This window comes from Gastrolobium bilobum, unplaced genomic scaffold, assembly GCF_033153095.1.
Source record: "Gastrolobium bilobum isolate Gb01-03AN ecotype WA unplaced genomic scaffold, APGP_CSIRO_Gbil_v1 utg81552, whole genome shotgun sequence".
Lineage (NCBI taxonomy): Eukaryota > Viridiplantae > Streptophyta > Magnoliopsida > Fabales > Fabaceae > Gastrolobium > Gastrolobium bilobum.
This window is the reverse complement of record NW_026897518.1, coordinates 15712-28515: the sequence shown is the minus strand read 5'-3', so window position 1 is coordinate 28515 and position 12804 is coordinate 15712. Positions and strand designations below refer to the sequence as shown.

Below are 12804 nucleotides of genomic sequence, written 5' to 3'. Positions count from 1 at the left end.
CATACGAACTGATCACAATAGTTTACACCATCTGATGTCTCAAGCGATCCAAACACCAGAACAACAGCAATTTTTGGCGAAATTATTAGGATACCAGTACACAATCACTTACAAATCTGGTATCACTAATGCTGCTGCTGATGGTTTGTCCAGGCAACTTCAAGGGGATATTGAACCCCCAGTCGCACAATTGGCATCCTTATCCACACCCAGTTCTCACTATTTACCAGTATTACAGAAAGAATTACAAGCAGACACATACACAGCAAAATTAATGGGGGAAATACAGTCATCCAAAGAAAAAAAGGGGAACTGGGATATTAAAAATGGACTACTACTCCACCGTGGTCATATCTTTCTGCCTGAACACTCTTCATTAATCTCGAGTCTGTTGAAGGAGTTCCATTCAGCACCCATCGGCGGACATGCTGGAGTCCGGCGGACATTGTCTCGTTTATGCACATTTTACATGTGGAAAATAGTTAGAAAAGATGTACAAGAATTTGTGAAATTTTGCGAAGTATGCCAAAGGGTGAAACCCATTAATCACTCACCTTATGGCTTGTTACAACCGATTGAACCTCCTACAGAAATTTGGTCCGAACTAACAATGGACTTCATCACACATCTGCCACTAGTTCAAGGAATTTATGTCATCCTCGTTGTAGTGGATCGTCTAACCAAAGGAGCACATTTTATTCCACTCCCAGACCGGTATACTGCCTCCAAAGTTGCACAAGTCTTTTGGGATAATGTGGGGAAAATACATGGAACACCAAAGTCCATCATCACTGACCGTGACCCATTTTTCTCAGCGCTTTTTGGAAATCGTTATTCCAACTCCAAGGCACACAACTTCGTTACATTTTGGCGTACCAACCCCAGTCAAACGGACAAACAGAAAGGGTCAATAGAACGTTAGAACAATATCTCAGAGCATATACGTTTGAGAAGCAGAAAGAATGGTTGAAATTTTTACCTTTAGCGGAGTATCATTACAATACTGCATACAATCGCAGCATAGGTACATCTTAGTTTGAAGCTACGTTTGGAAAACCTCCACCATATCCACTACGGTATTCGTTGGGAACATCAACATTAGAAGCCGTTGATTCAACTCTGCTGACCAAAACGCAATGAAGACACAAGCTGACAAGAAAAGATGTGATTTTACCTTCAACATAGGAGATCTGGTCCTTCTACGCTTACAACCTTATCGACAACTTTCCTTGCGTGGCCGTTCATCACAGAAGTTAGCAACCAAGCTCTATGGACCGTACAAAATACTGGAAAACATAGGAAAGTGGCGTACCGCCTAGAACTACCACCAGACGCCAAACTCCATTCAGTTTTTCACATCTCCTTACTACGACCATTTTATCACCGTAAGGACAGACCCCTTCCACACTACCCAACCTCCATTGATACTGAAGACCTCATCCATATTCCACACACTATACTTGCGACCCGCAATGTTTCGCGTGAAGGAAGACCAATCACCCAGCTGCTTATCCATTGGACTAATCTTCCTCAGGAAGCTGCTACATGGGAAGATGAAAAACATTTAGAACGATGGAATGAAGATGGCAACATTTCACATGCTACTGAAGGCATGTTACCAACTGTCACAAGTAATCCAAGCCGCCCCAGCAATACACACTGCTCAAGAGCCTCTGATGTACCTCGCACAGATACAACTCACGCGGCCCAAGGAACTAAAGAGCCATTGCATGCTTGCGCTGCCCAAGATTCAACGCACAAGGAGGACCCAAGCGACAATGCACTACCCACTGCTGACCCACATGATTCAGCGCACACTGCCCCAGAATTTTTCCCTGTCCAAGGTTCCCACGGTACACTCAATCAAGTATCCAATCCTAGCCCATGTGATAAGGCACATACCCAGCGCACCAATCAGACTTCACCCAGCGGATTCCCAGCCATTGCATGCTTGCCAAGTCAGCTTCATCAAGATAACACTTTGGAACCACATACACCTGAACCGAACACAAGGGAGGAGACTCGGCCAGCTTCTGTCTCCCACAATCAGCCCACCATCGATTCACCTATAGTGGGCCTTGAGGACAAAGCCTGTTCTGATGGGGTGGGGAATGAAGCATGCAGGCCCAAACGTGCAACAAGAGTACTAGCCCACTTCAAAGATTATTTATTTAATTAAATTCTATTTTATTAGGATAAGACTTTATTGCAATTATTAGGAAGATTATTCTTTTATCTTTCTGTTATTTAGTTTCCTAGATAATAGCTTTTATCTTTCGGTTATTTAAATTCCCAGTTAATAGCAAATTAGGATTGTTAGGTTACTTAATTCAAGGAAACGATCAATGAAAATCAGAGATTAATTTGGTCTATCTTTCCTTCATCATCTCATAGTTTATTATAATAAACTTTAACAATTGATAGGATATATCAATGTCAACCTCTTGTGCATAACTCATAAATAAAATAAATATTCCATTTTACTTTTTTTATTCTCGTAATGTGTATATTCTAACATTAAGTAAATAAAATGCGGGTTTTATTAATCTCCTTCCACATAAGATAACTATCTTATGTGGTAGAGAGAAAATGGGTGGGTCCCACCATTACAAGAAAAAAGAAAAAAAAAGTGGGGTGCGAAAATTGAAGTGGGGTGGGTCCCACCATCACTGTTCCCCCGCACTCCGGATTAGTCCCATAGCCGGCTCAAAGAGTCGAAGCTCGTGGGGATACCGGAGGGAGCCAACTCGTCTCAAAGAGATAATTAGGGTTGGGTAACTCCAAAAAGAGAGAAAATGAGATAAGTTACCTCATGTGAAAGGAGAGTAATATTTCCAATAAAATGCAAAAGGAAAAGAAAAACACGTACGGCACCAGATGCATAAATAAATTCAAATTCAACCTAAAACCTTGAAATGTTTGTGTAAAACTCAATGCGAGATTACAAGAGCTAGAATATCATATCCAATGATAAATTAATTAATCCCAAAAAATAAAAAATAAAATATACTCTTATTTGAAGAGAGAGATCCTATAAAGAGAAAATAATTAGGTCATCTCAATATAAAGAGTGACATTTGTGGAAGATTCACAGATAGGACAAGTGCTAGCAGTGGATCCACAAGAAGTACAGAGACAGAGATGCCTACAGGGCAGGATGAGTACCCTCGATTCCTCCTTCTTACATTTCCTGCACAATCTCCTCTTATCGTGTCCGTCATCTAGTTGCTGTCGCAGTGAGACTCAGCATCCTCTGCAGCCACAGGTGCAACACCAATGACCAAGTCTCCATTACCATCATTTGAGAGCGCCAGTGCATTTTCAAGGTGGCTGCGTAGGGCTTTGGCAGTGGCTTCATTGGTCTGTACCACCTCACGCCAAAATTGGTTCTCAATGTTCATCAACTGAACTTTCTCTTGTAAAGTCTTGTTCAATTTCCCAATCATCTCAATCTCTTCCTCTTTTGCTTTCAACCTTTTCATTATTTCTGCCTCCATTGATGTGATCATCATCGATTGCATTCGTATATTCTCCATCTATAATTAATAATAAAATAGTTAAATAAAAATTTACAAAAATTTACAATTAGAGAGAGAAGAGATAAAGCATCAAAATTACATAGTGTGAAATGAGATTAACCATGTTGTGTTGTTTTAATGTAGTGCACACATAAAATAAGAATACCGTAATACAAAAAAGAAAAAAACGAAACTGAGAGGGATTAGAGATTAACTTGGTGGAAAATAGACGGGGGAGGTTATGCTATAGTGTATTGTTCCTTGGGGTAGCGTTTTTTCGTTTCAAAAACTGGAGAAGGAAAATACAAAACGTCAGACAAAAATAAACAAAACATGCAATATATAGTGGTGGTATGGTGACTTCAAGTCTTAATTGGTCGGGTAAAAATGTAAATATATTAATATAAAGATCTTAGGTAATATAAGGAGCGGCTGCGAATGTGCTTTATTTCATGATTTTGTCTATTCATGAATTGCCAAATTAATAACATATCCAGCGTTGATCCTGATCAAGATTGTAGCCAAATTAATATAATGACTTCAAGTCTTAATCAGTTTTGCTGTCAACGGTTAGGGTTCCTCAAATTTGTGACAAGTTGGAACCATTTAGAAAAGAAACCGCAGATGAAGAAGGAAAGTTTGTGCTCTTTCCTGAAGAGGTACTACTTTGTGCTCTTACTAAATTATAGAAAAACAGAGTAAAAACCGCAGAGTAAATTATAGAAACCGCAAATTGAGTCGTGGCATGTAAAGTTGTCAAGCAGCTACATGGGGGAAGGGAACTATCGAAGGAACAAATTAGAAGAGCTTCGCTTGTCTAAATTAAATAATACTGAGGTTCTATATTCTTTCCTTCATAGCAATCCTAATCTGAAAAGCCTATCATTGATTCATTGCTTCTTTAAAGAGATGGTGCCTCTCAAGTAAACCAGAGATCTTGGATTGTCACTATGTTTTCTTTTTCTCATTGGTCACAGGGAGGTGAGCATGGAGCTGTTTTAACATTGACATTGAATGACATGGGAAACTATGGGTGTTATCTAGATTGTGCAGAGGCGATGTCAATGCCATTATATACTGAGGTTATGGTTAATTTAATTGGATTGAATATGACTTTTGATTTATAATTACATTGAAGCGTATTGTTAGCTAAGCATGATATTTTGCTTTTGGTCGTAACCCTTGGTTTTTGATGTTAAAGTAGAGTGACTGTTCCAATTCTTTATGCATCTCTTTGTCAGGGTTTGGGATTTGATTTCTATTGCATGTATTTCTTTTTGGGACTTATAAGTAGAGTTGCCACTGTTAAATTGCTATGTTGCTCCAGCTCTCAAAAAAGGAATGTTGGATTGGGATCAAGTTTTTGTGATCCTTTTTGTGGTCCATAAACTATATATCAGTTACTGCTGAAGAAGTGCTTCATTTTTTTCTGCAGAGTAAACCTACACGAATGGTGAACTGTGTGCTCTGTCAATTTGTGCAGGTGAACTTACAGCGAATGAGCTTTTCATTTATATAAATTTTTAACTCCATTTATTTTAGTTCTTGTCCCTTTATCATATATTCTGGAATCAACAAAATAAAAAGTAAATAATTAACTATAGTGGAGTCAAGGATGGTAACATTTATTGGTATTTGATTCTCATTTTTCAGATAAACCGAGTGATAGCTGCTGCAGGAGACAATGCTGGTGAGGAGGAGGGCACAATGGTGAAGAAAAGCTACGAAACAAATCAACAGTTGCGGAGATCTCTCAGTTTCTCAGGAGAGAAACCATCCACCCCAGTTTTGGACACCATAAATTACCCAATCCACATGAAGAACCTATCCATTCAGGTAGGGACTAGCATTATTAAAAGGAGCAGTAACTAACTTGAGTTTTTTTTTTGCTCTTATAGATTTTATTCATGGTTTTTTTATTCTATTGGGATTTGTAATTGAATACTTTGATTTTGATATTATAATCAGGAACTTGAGGCGCTAGCAGATGAACTCCGCGAAGAGATTGTTTATACAGTGTCAAAGACTGGCGGACATTTAAGTTCAAGCCTAGGTGTGGCTGAGTTAACTGTGGCACTTCACCATGTATTCAACACTCCTCAAGACAAGATCATTTGGGATGTTGGTCATCAGGTTATAATTACCAAATTATTTTCCTTTGGTATTTTTACCATAAACCTTAATCTTTTTTATGTGTCTAACCTTAAATTTTTTGGGGGATGTTGACACAGACCTATGCTCATAAGATTTTAACTGGAAGAAGGTCGAAAATGCACACAATTAGACTTATGTATATATATGGAATGATTTAGTCTATATATTCAAAATGTTATGCAGTGGACAGAGAGTTGTTGTACAGGAAAAGAACAAAGACCAGTAAGTTTTTGTTTGTGCCTAGGAAATCTTGTTTCTACAGAATCAACAATTATAAATTGAATTTTCAGTCTTTGATATAAGCTATATAACTGGTTTAGTGCTAAGGAGTTGTTGTTTTTGCTGTGTTAAATTTACCATTAACTTATATTTGGTAGCTTCAGCTTGATTTTAGATTGTCTATACTGTTTTTTTTGCTGGTTTAGTGCTGTCGTTTATGGGGAATCACCAGATTATGCCGAGAAGCGCAGTAGGTTATGGCTCGACAAAAATGTGCTTAATATGGTATCAAAAGATACTGTAAGAACTTCATGCTTGGTTTTTGTTTTTAAATTTAATCCAACGTCAAATGATGCAAGATAAACATTGGCGAATCAGTTGTTAGCATCAATTTGTTATCTTTATTTAACTCAGTAAGTATGAAAATTAGCTATATATCTCCAAAAAAAATACAATAAAAAATAGCTTGATTGTGAATCGTTTAGTGTTACTTGCTTCCTTATGAGCTTCAAACCTCATAATTGCATTCAGTTATGCTCCTAGAATTTTTACTGCCTTTTACTTCTGCTATGCATTTTATTTTTCTGTTCATTTTATTTCACAGGGAACGTAGCTGTTACGGGACTGAATTTGAAGTTGCCCATGATGGATACAACAACTGATTTCAAAACCAAAGCATTTGAGAAGATGAAGAGACTGAGATTGCTTCAACTTGCTGGAATACAATTTGATGGTGATTATAAATATCTCTTAGAAGATCTTAGGTCGCTTTGCTGGGATGGATTTCCTTCAATATATACACCTGCAGACCTTCAAGTTTTTGAGTTAATGAACCACTTGAATGGTTAATTATTCCTTAACAGAAATATTTTTACTTTGAATTTTCCTTGCAAAATTTGATGTTACATTTTTGTTATGGTTTGATAATTAGTAAGTGCCAAACTTAATCTAAATTAAGGTTTAATTATGAAGGTTTCACAATTACATATGTAACACAGGAAAGACAAACTGCAATGAAGTCCTGTCCAGGAGCAGTTTACTGAAGGCCTACAATGAATGGCTGCTTACTTTGCATACCTTAGTTACAGGTATAATGGCAGAGAACAAGAATGATTATGATCAACTTGCAATTGACTCTGTACCTTAGTTACAGGTTTAATTACTATAGTTTTGTGATACAGTGGTTAAGTGTTGGAAGATGAAAGCTATAAGAACATACTCCAAGACACCAATGGGAATCACATGGAGACTTTTGCTATGGGAAGCTGTAGCACCAACAAAAGCACCACTCCCAAGTCCCTTTCCACATCCTGGACTCAGAGCTATGTTGTCCGGAACACCAATCAATATGCTCTTGCTATGGACAACCAGGTTTCCATCCTCAACAGAGATCTGCACTATTCTTATCTATCATGTTCTGTTGTTATACAAACTTATGAAACTGTTTTAATTTATAATCCTGTTTCACTTACATCTAGATTCAAACTCTAAATGTGATAACTTTAAATGAAAGCCTGTTTCACTTGATCAAGTAGATTATCTTATTAAAAATTTTGACTGCAGCAAATTAAACTGGGTAGCAAGATGAGTGTTGATTTGTAACCATTGGCATGAATAAGTTAAAAGAATTATTTTTAATGCAATTTTGTTGGACTATTGGCTTGAGTATTGATGAATTGGTGTGCAAATTACTTGAAAGCCATCCCCTTCTCAAAAGAAGGTCGAGGGCTTAAAAAGAGAAAAGAGGAGCGTAAGTACTAGTAAAGAAAAGTGAAAAGGTTATGACTTATGAGTCTCCGTTATTACTTCATAATTACCTTTTTGGCTTTTGCCCTCTGCATTTAACCGTTCGAGCAACCAGTATTTCGTTTGATTATGACATACAACTAGTATCTAGGCCTTTTGTGTTACATATACTACTATAGTGTAAATGTTTAAACACAATGGGAACCATGGCTGACACAACTAGCTACTGTGACTTGCCTCTCCCTTGCTGCTAAGGTTGAAGAGACCCAAGTTGCCCTTTTTGTAGACCGCCAAATATGTGTCATTAACCTATCATGACTCCACTTTTTGTAAATTAAAAATAAAAGATTTTGATCATTGGTTATGATTCTTCTCTAATTTGTGTAGGTGGAGGACAGTGGATACTTGTTTGAAGCAAAAACGATAAAAAGAATGGAAATTTTGGTCCTTTCCACTCTTGGGTGGAAGATGAATCCTGTAACACCTCTCTCATTTCTTGATTATATCACAAGGAGACTTGGGGTTAAAGGGTAATGTTTGTTAGGAGTTTCTCAGGACTCAGGAGGTGTGAAGCTGTTCTTCTCTCTGTCTTTGCAGGTAACTTTGCAGATCTTAATTGTATGACTAGTATTCAAATTTGATAGAAATTGATCATCATAATAAGGAGAGTCATGAGAAACATAGGTACATTAATAATGATTAATAATAACGTTAAATTCAATTAACATTAAGAGTTAAAGACAGAGAATTAATTATAAAAAATAGGGTGAGAGTTAAAAAATAGGAATTAATTATATGAAAAGATATAATTGCCTTGTGGTAACATGTGATACTAGTTCATTTAGCGCCATGTCATTCTTGTCTCAAATTAACAAATATGTTTCAAATGGTATTAAGACAACAATATTTTTCTATCCACACTGGTCAAAAAGCTAATTGTACCCGCACTGGACAATTAATTTTAATCACATTTTTATGAGTTTATTTTGACCAATCCTTTGTGACTGAGAATAGGTAGTGATATTTCTTGCATTGTGAGCATTTCAATGTAGATAAAATAATAATAAATGGTTTCTAAGTACTCAATATATAACTGGATAGTGAAGCAGTAATATCACATCAAATTTAGAAATGGCCTCTGTAGCATTTCTGTGCTTCATGTTTGCCTTGGCAATGACTTGCTATATGCTCGTCCAATTCCCTCAGGTATATATGCTTAATTATTTGCCCATTTTCAAAAGGTGCATTTTCACCTTATATGTAGCAACTTTGTTAGCCCAAATCCTTGTCCAACAATGATGTTACTTGAGTGATTATGAGGTCCCGCGTCTTGTGTTTCCCTACTGGTTATGATTGCTTAAAAGTTAAAACCTTGTTCTTATAATCATTCTAGTGAACTACTAGCATTTAGGGAAGAAAAAAACCAAGAAAGTAGACCAATCATAACCAATATAAACTATGAAGGTCACAAGAAGGTGTGTTACTGTGACAAATTTGAGTTAGTTGTCACTTGTAAATAGTTTTTATCAGTTAAGCTTGTGCTCCCTTTGATACTTTGCTACCTGCTTCATCATCTTCATGCCCATAGCTTATTGTTCAATGGGCTAGTTAAGATTGTGTGCATATCATTATTGAGGATAAGTAGAAGACAACATTGACACATCCCTTGTGAAATGCAGAAAACCATCAGGTTGGATTACTGAGGATAAGTCAAATGGCCATTGTAAGGTATGAACAAAACCTTTAACTAAGTATTTGTAATTGTGAGAATGCACTTTAATTTGGAATGTTGCTTTTGGTTGTAGGTAATTTGGGTGGAGCACTTAGAATGCCAGAAGAGCACAGTTCATACCATGTATCGAGCCATTGTAAACAGTGGTCTAGCCTTTGGGCCAAGGCACTGGATTACAACATTGAAAAATTAAAGAATTCAAGCTGAATTTACAGGTATATATTTTAATTGCTCATATCTTTAGGTGCTGAGCATTTAATGTGTGGGCGGGTAGAACAAGTAATCTCCTGACCCATTTGTTTTTTAAAATTTGTGATTTTCTGGAAACTGTTTAACTGTCCTCATCATTTAAATTTCTTTCACTTTGATATCACCATTATCCCTGTGTTTCAGGTTAACTTGAGTTTTCCCGTGGGATTCTCTGCCAACATTTGTTGGTGTCATCATTTTCATAAAAAAGCTTTTCTTATCGAAAACCTCCCTAGTATATCAAGATATTAACTGTTTATTAATTAAGAATGGTAATCTATTGAGCGATAGTTTATTAAAATTTGCATCCTTTAGAATGCTAAGATGTTATTGAGACGTAGGAATCTTATTTTGTGGCGAGAGGAGTGAATTTATGTGTGATTTTGTTTTTATTAGTGGGGGCAGGAATGGGAAAAATAACTGAGAAGACCACTCTTCGTGATTTCTCAGGGCTTGTTCACTGATTGGTCTTCTGGTTTAAGGGAACGTGTTTATGTTCATTGCAAAGAAATCTAAATTCTAAAGAGTAATTAAATCCTATGAAGCATGAAATTTTGATTGCAGAGCTCCTTTCACTAGGATGAATAATATATAAATTTGGTCTTCTCTTGTTGCTTTCACTAATCCCTTCGGCTTTGTTCATTCTTACACGGAACCAATCACTTTTTAAATTATTTCCTGGGAAAATCTGGTTCTTCAAGAGTCAGAAACCTTTGGTTTGTATATGTATATATGTATATATATTTTCCCTGACAATATGTATATATATATTTTTTAATGCTAAACCGTATTAAATTACACATGTGCTTGTCAGATTGTTTTTCTGAAAACATTATTATGTTACCTTGTTTGAATCTATAGTTGTCCATATTTTTAGGATCTACTGGGGAATGAATAATGGAATGATATTGGATGCTGTAAGACTGTTGACCCTTAACATTTATTCAGAAATTTTAGTGTTCCTTGAATTACTAATTCTGTTTAAAGTTACCAAGATTTTCAATGTCAAATTCTCTTTGAAAGCCTAGATAAATAATAAATCTTGCTTTCTTCTTTTGGGGAGGTGAATCCAGTTTCAGGGGGATTGAGAGAAAAAAAGGATGGAGCCCCATACAGTACAAAGCATTAACATAGCCTGTAACCTTCCGAAGGAAGGTATTAAAAATTCAATGGATACTGAGTCAACTGAAGCAGATGAAAGAAAAAATGCCAAAGAATATTCTTCTTATTCTGATGAAATGAAGGCACTATCTGCTTCTGTCATAAACAAAGAGTTTAGTTCAAAAAATTTGAGAAATTCTTTGGCTGGAACACAAGTTGGATTTTTGAAGAAAAAACTTCTTGTTCTTGATATAAAGGGGGTGCTGATGGATATAGTTTCTCCCCCTCCAAAGTATTATAGAGCAGATGCAACCATTGCCAGGCAAGCAAGTGAGTAAAGATTATGTTATTCAACATTTTTTAATGAATCATCCATAATTTACTAATTAGGTTGTAGATATTAATCCCTTCTCAGAGTCAGAAACAAGTTCTTCAAGAGAACCCATTGTGGATTTCGAGTCTCAAGATAAGTCAAAACCTGGTTCTCAGTGGCATGCATTTCTTCAATTGTTGAGGACCAAATCAAAGAAGCTCTTAGCCAAATTGCATCCTCTCAGTGTCCTCAAGCTCTCAAGAAGAATGAGCAGTATCATGAGGGAGACTATACTTCCAAGTTGTAGAATAGATGCAGATTCGTCCTTGCACATGTCACCGTGGAAGATCTTCACTCAGCATGAGATACAAATTGCAACTAATTATTATTTGACTGTAGGCATTGCCATAATGAAGCTAAGGTATAATTTTTATTTTTATTTTTTTACTCCTGGCTTGCTTGGGTTGCTAATTGGTAGAAAACTCAAGTAAGTTTCTGACTCATCTATTTTTATTTGAACAGAACTCTGAGGAGATTAATCCTATGGATCGCCATGATATCCCACGCCATGAAATTAAAAAGGTTACCCTTTCTTTTACTCCTCATTACTTTTCAGTTCTTGAATTTTAGTTGTATGTTATTATGTTATGTGATTCTTTTGATAACTGTTATCTTATAACTTCCAGTTATAGGCTTTGCATGATAAAAATAATCTGGAAAAGTATTTTCCCTCACAGAACAAGCATTTTTTTTTTTAATTTCCTGTCACGAAGAACTTTCTTCAAATATGCGGGATTAGTTTTTTTTTTAAGGGTAATCTTATCCTTTTATATTGAATTATAGTACATTATTTTAAAAGTAACTTAATCTCTTAGATTATTTTCTTCTTTAATAATGAAGCGTATTATCCTTAAATTGTATTTTTTAATTTATATGTCTTTACATTTTTTTCTAACTTTATAACTATTTTCAGGTGACAAGTCTATGATCAAGAGGAGATACGTGTACTTAAGAGGAGATCTTAAAAGAGAACCCCGATGTTTGCATTTATATGGCACCTTCTTTGGATGCAACGCAAGATATGATGGTGATAGAGGTACCAAGACTAGGAAAAGATGCTGCAACCAAGGCCATAAAAGAATGGGGCTAGCCAAAGTCCAAGATTTCCATGGAGTTGTTGCTATTAATTTTGGAGGAAATAGTCTCTTGGTTTTTTTGTTTGTATTCTATTCTTTTTTTTTCACCCCTTTTCTGCATTGGCAGAAGGATAACGTGCTTTTAAGTTTTGCCAAATAATATTTTCTTTCCAGTTTTGAGAATAGTTGTCGAATGAAATTTGGATTAATAAGTATTACACAAGTATCATTTCAGCTCTTTGCGCACGTGCATAATATTTACTTAGCTTATCAAGTGGTGGGGCTCAATTCTCAAATTATGATATATAAACTTTTTAGCTCTTATATATTGTCATTTTAAAGCTATTAAAAGATGTGATAAATAGTGGAGGTTTAAACTTTTTAAAATAATAAATAAATTGTGGAGGTTTATGCCCTCTAGGAAGTGATAAATATTGTGGGGGTTTTTAAGTGACAAAAAGTCAAACATATGGTGGGGGTTAGTAAACCTCCAGAAATACAATATTTGTGGGAGTTTAGAACCTCCAGAAAGTGTAACATTTGTGGAGGTCTAGAACCTCCAAAAAAATATTCCAACAAATTTATGGCACTGCACAAAAAACCTCCACAAACTATGTTGTGGCGAAGGCAGAACTG

General features: G+C 36.0%; 1 protein-coding gene and 1 long non-coding RNA gene across 6 annotated transcripts; both read left to right on the top strand.

The window, feature by feature from the left end:
• The first annotated feature begins 3074 nt into the window (after window positions 1-3074).
• LOC133307608 (uncharacterized) lies at window positions 3075-5268 on the top strand. Its single transcript, XR_009751050.1, has 3 exons — window positions 3075-3418; window positions 4496-5001; window positions 5172-5268. It is a non-coding gene; the product is annotated as an uncharacterized LOC133307608 (long non-coding RNA).
• Window positions 5269-5519: 251 nt separating this feature from the next.
• On the top strand, window positions 5520-12382 carry LOC133307607 (uncharacterized). 5 transcript variants are annotated; one of them, XR_009751049.1, is made up of 12 exons: window positions 5520-5894; window positions 6098-6191; window positions 6496-6624; window positions 6890-6979; window positions 7073-7262; window positions 8025-8234; window positions 9317-9365; window positions 9443-9584; window positions 10692-11049; window positions 11135-11453; window positions 11555-11614; window positions 12006-12382. XR_009751049.1 is itself a non-coding variant. In XM_061508147.1 (10 exons), exons 7-10 carry the CDS (start codon window positions 10719-10721, stop codon window positions 12007-12009), a joined length of 732 nt encoding a protein of 243 aa, XP_061364131.1. In that variant the 5' UTR covers window positions 5520-6624; window positions 6890-6979; window positions 7073-7262; window positions 8025-8234; window positions 9317-9365; window positions 9443-9584; window positions 10692-10718; the 3' UTR covers window positions 12010-12382. The 5 variants fall into 5 exon arrangements, 3 of the variants coding, with proteins under 3 accessions (XP_061364131.1, XP_061364132.1, XP_061364133.1); XR_009751048.1 differs by having other exon boundaries at window positions 5520-6191; XM_061508147.1 differs by having other exon boundaries at window positions 5520-6624; window positions 11117-11453.
• Window positions 12383-12804: the final 422 nt, after the last annotated feature.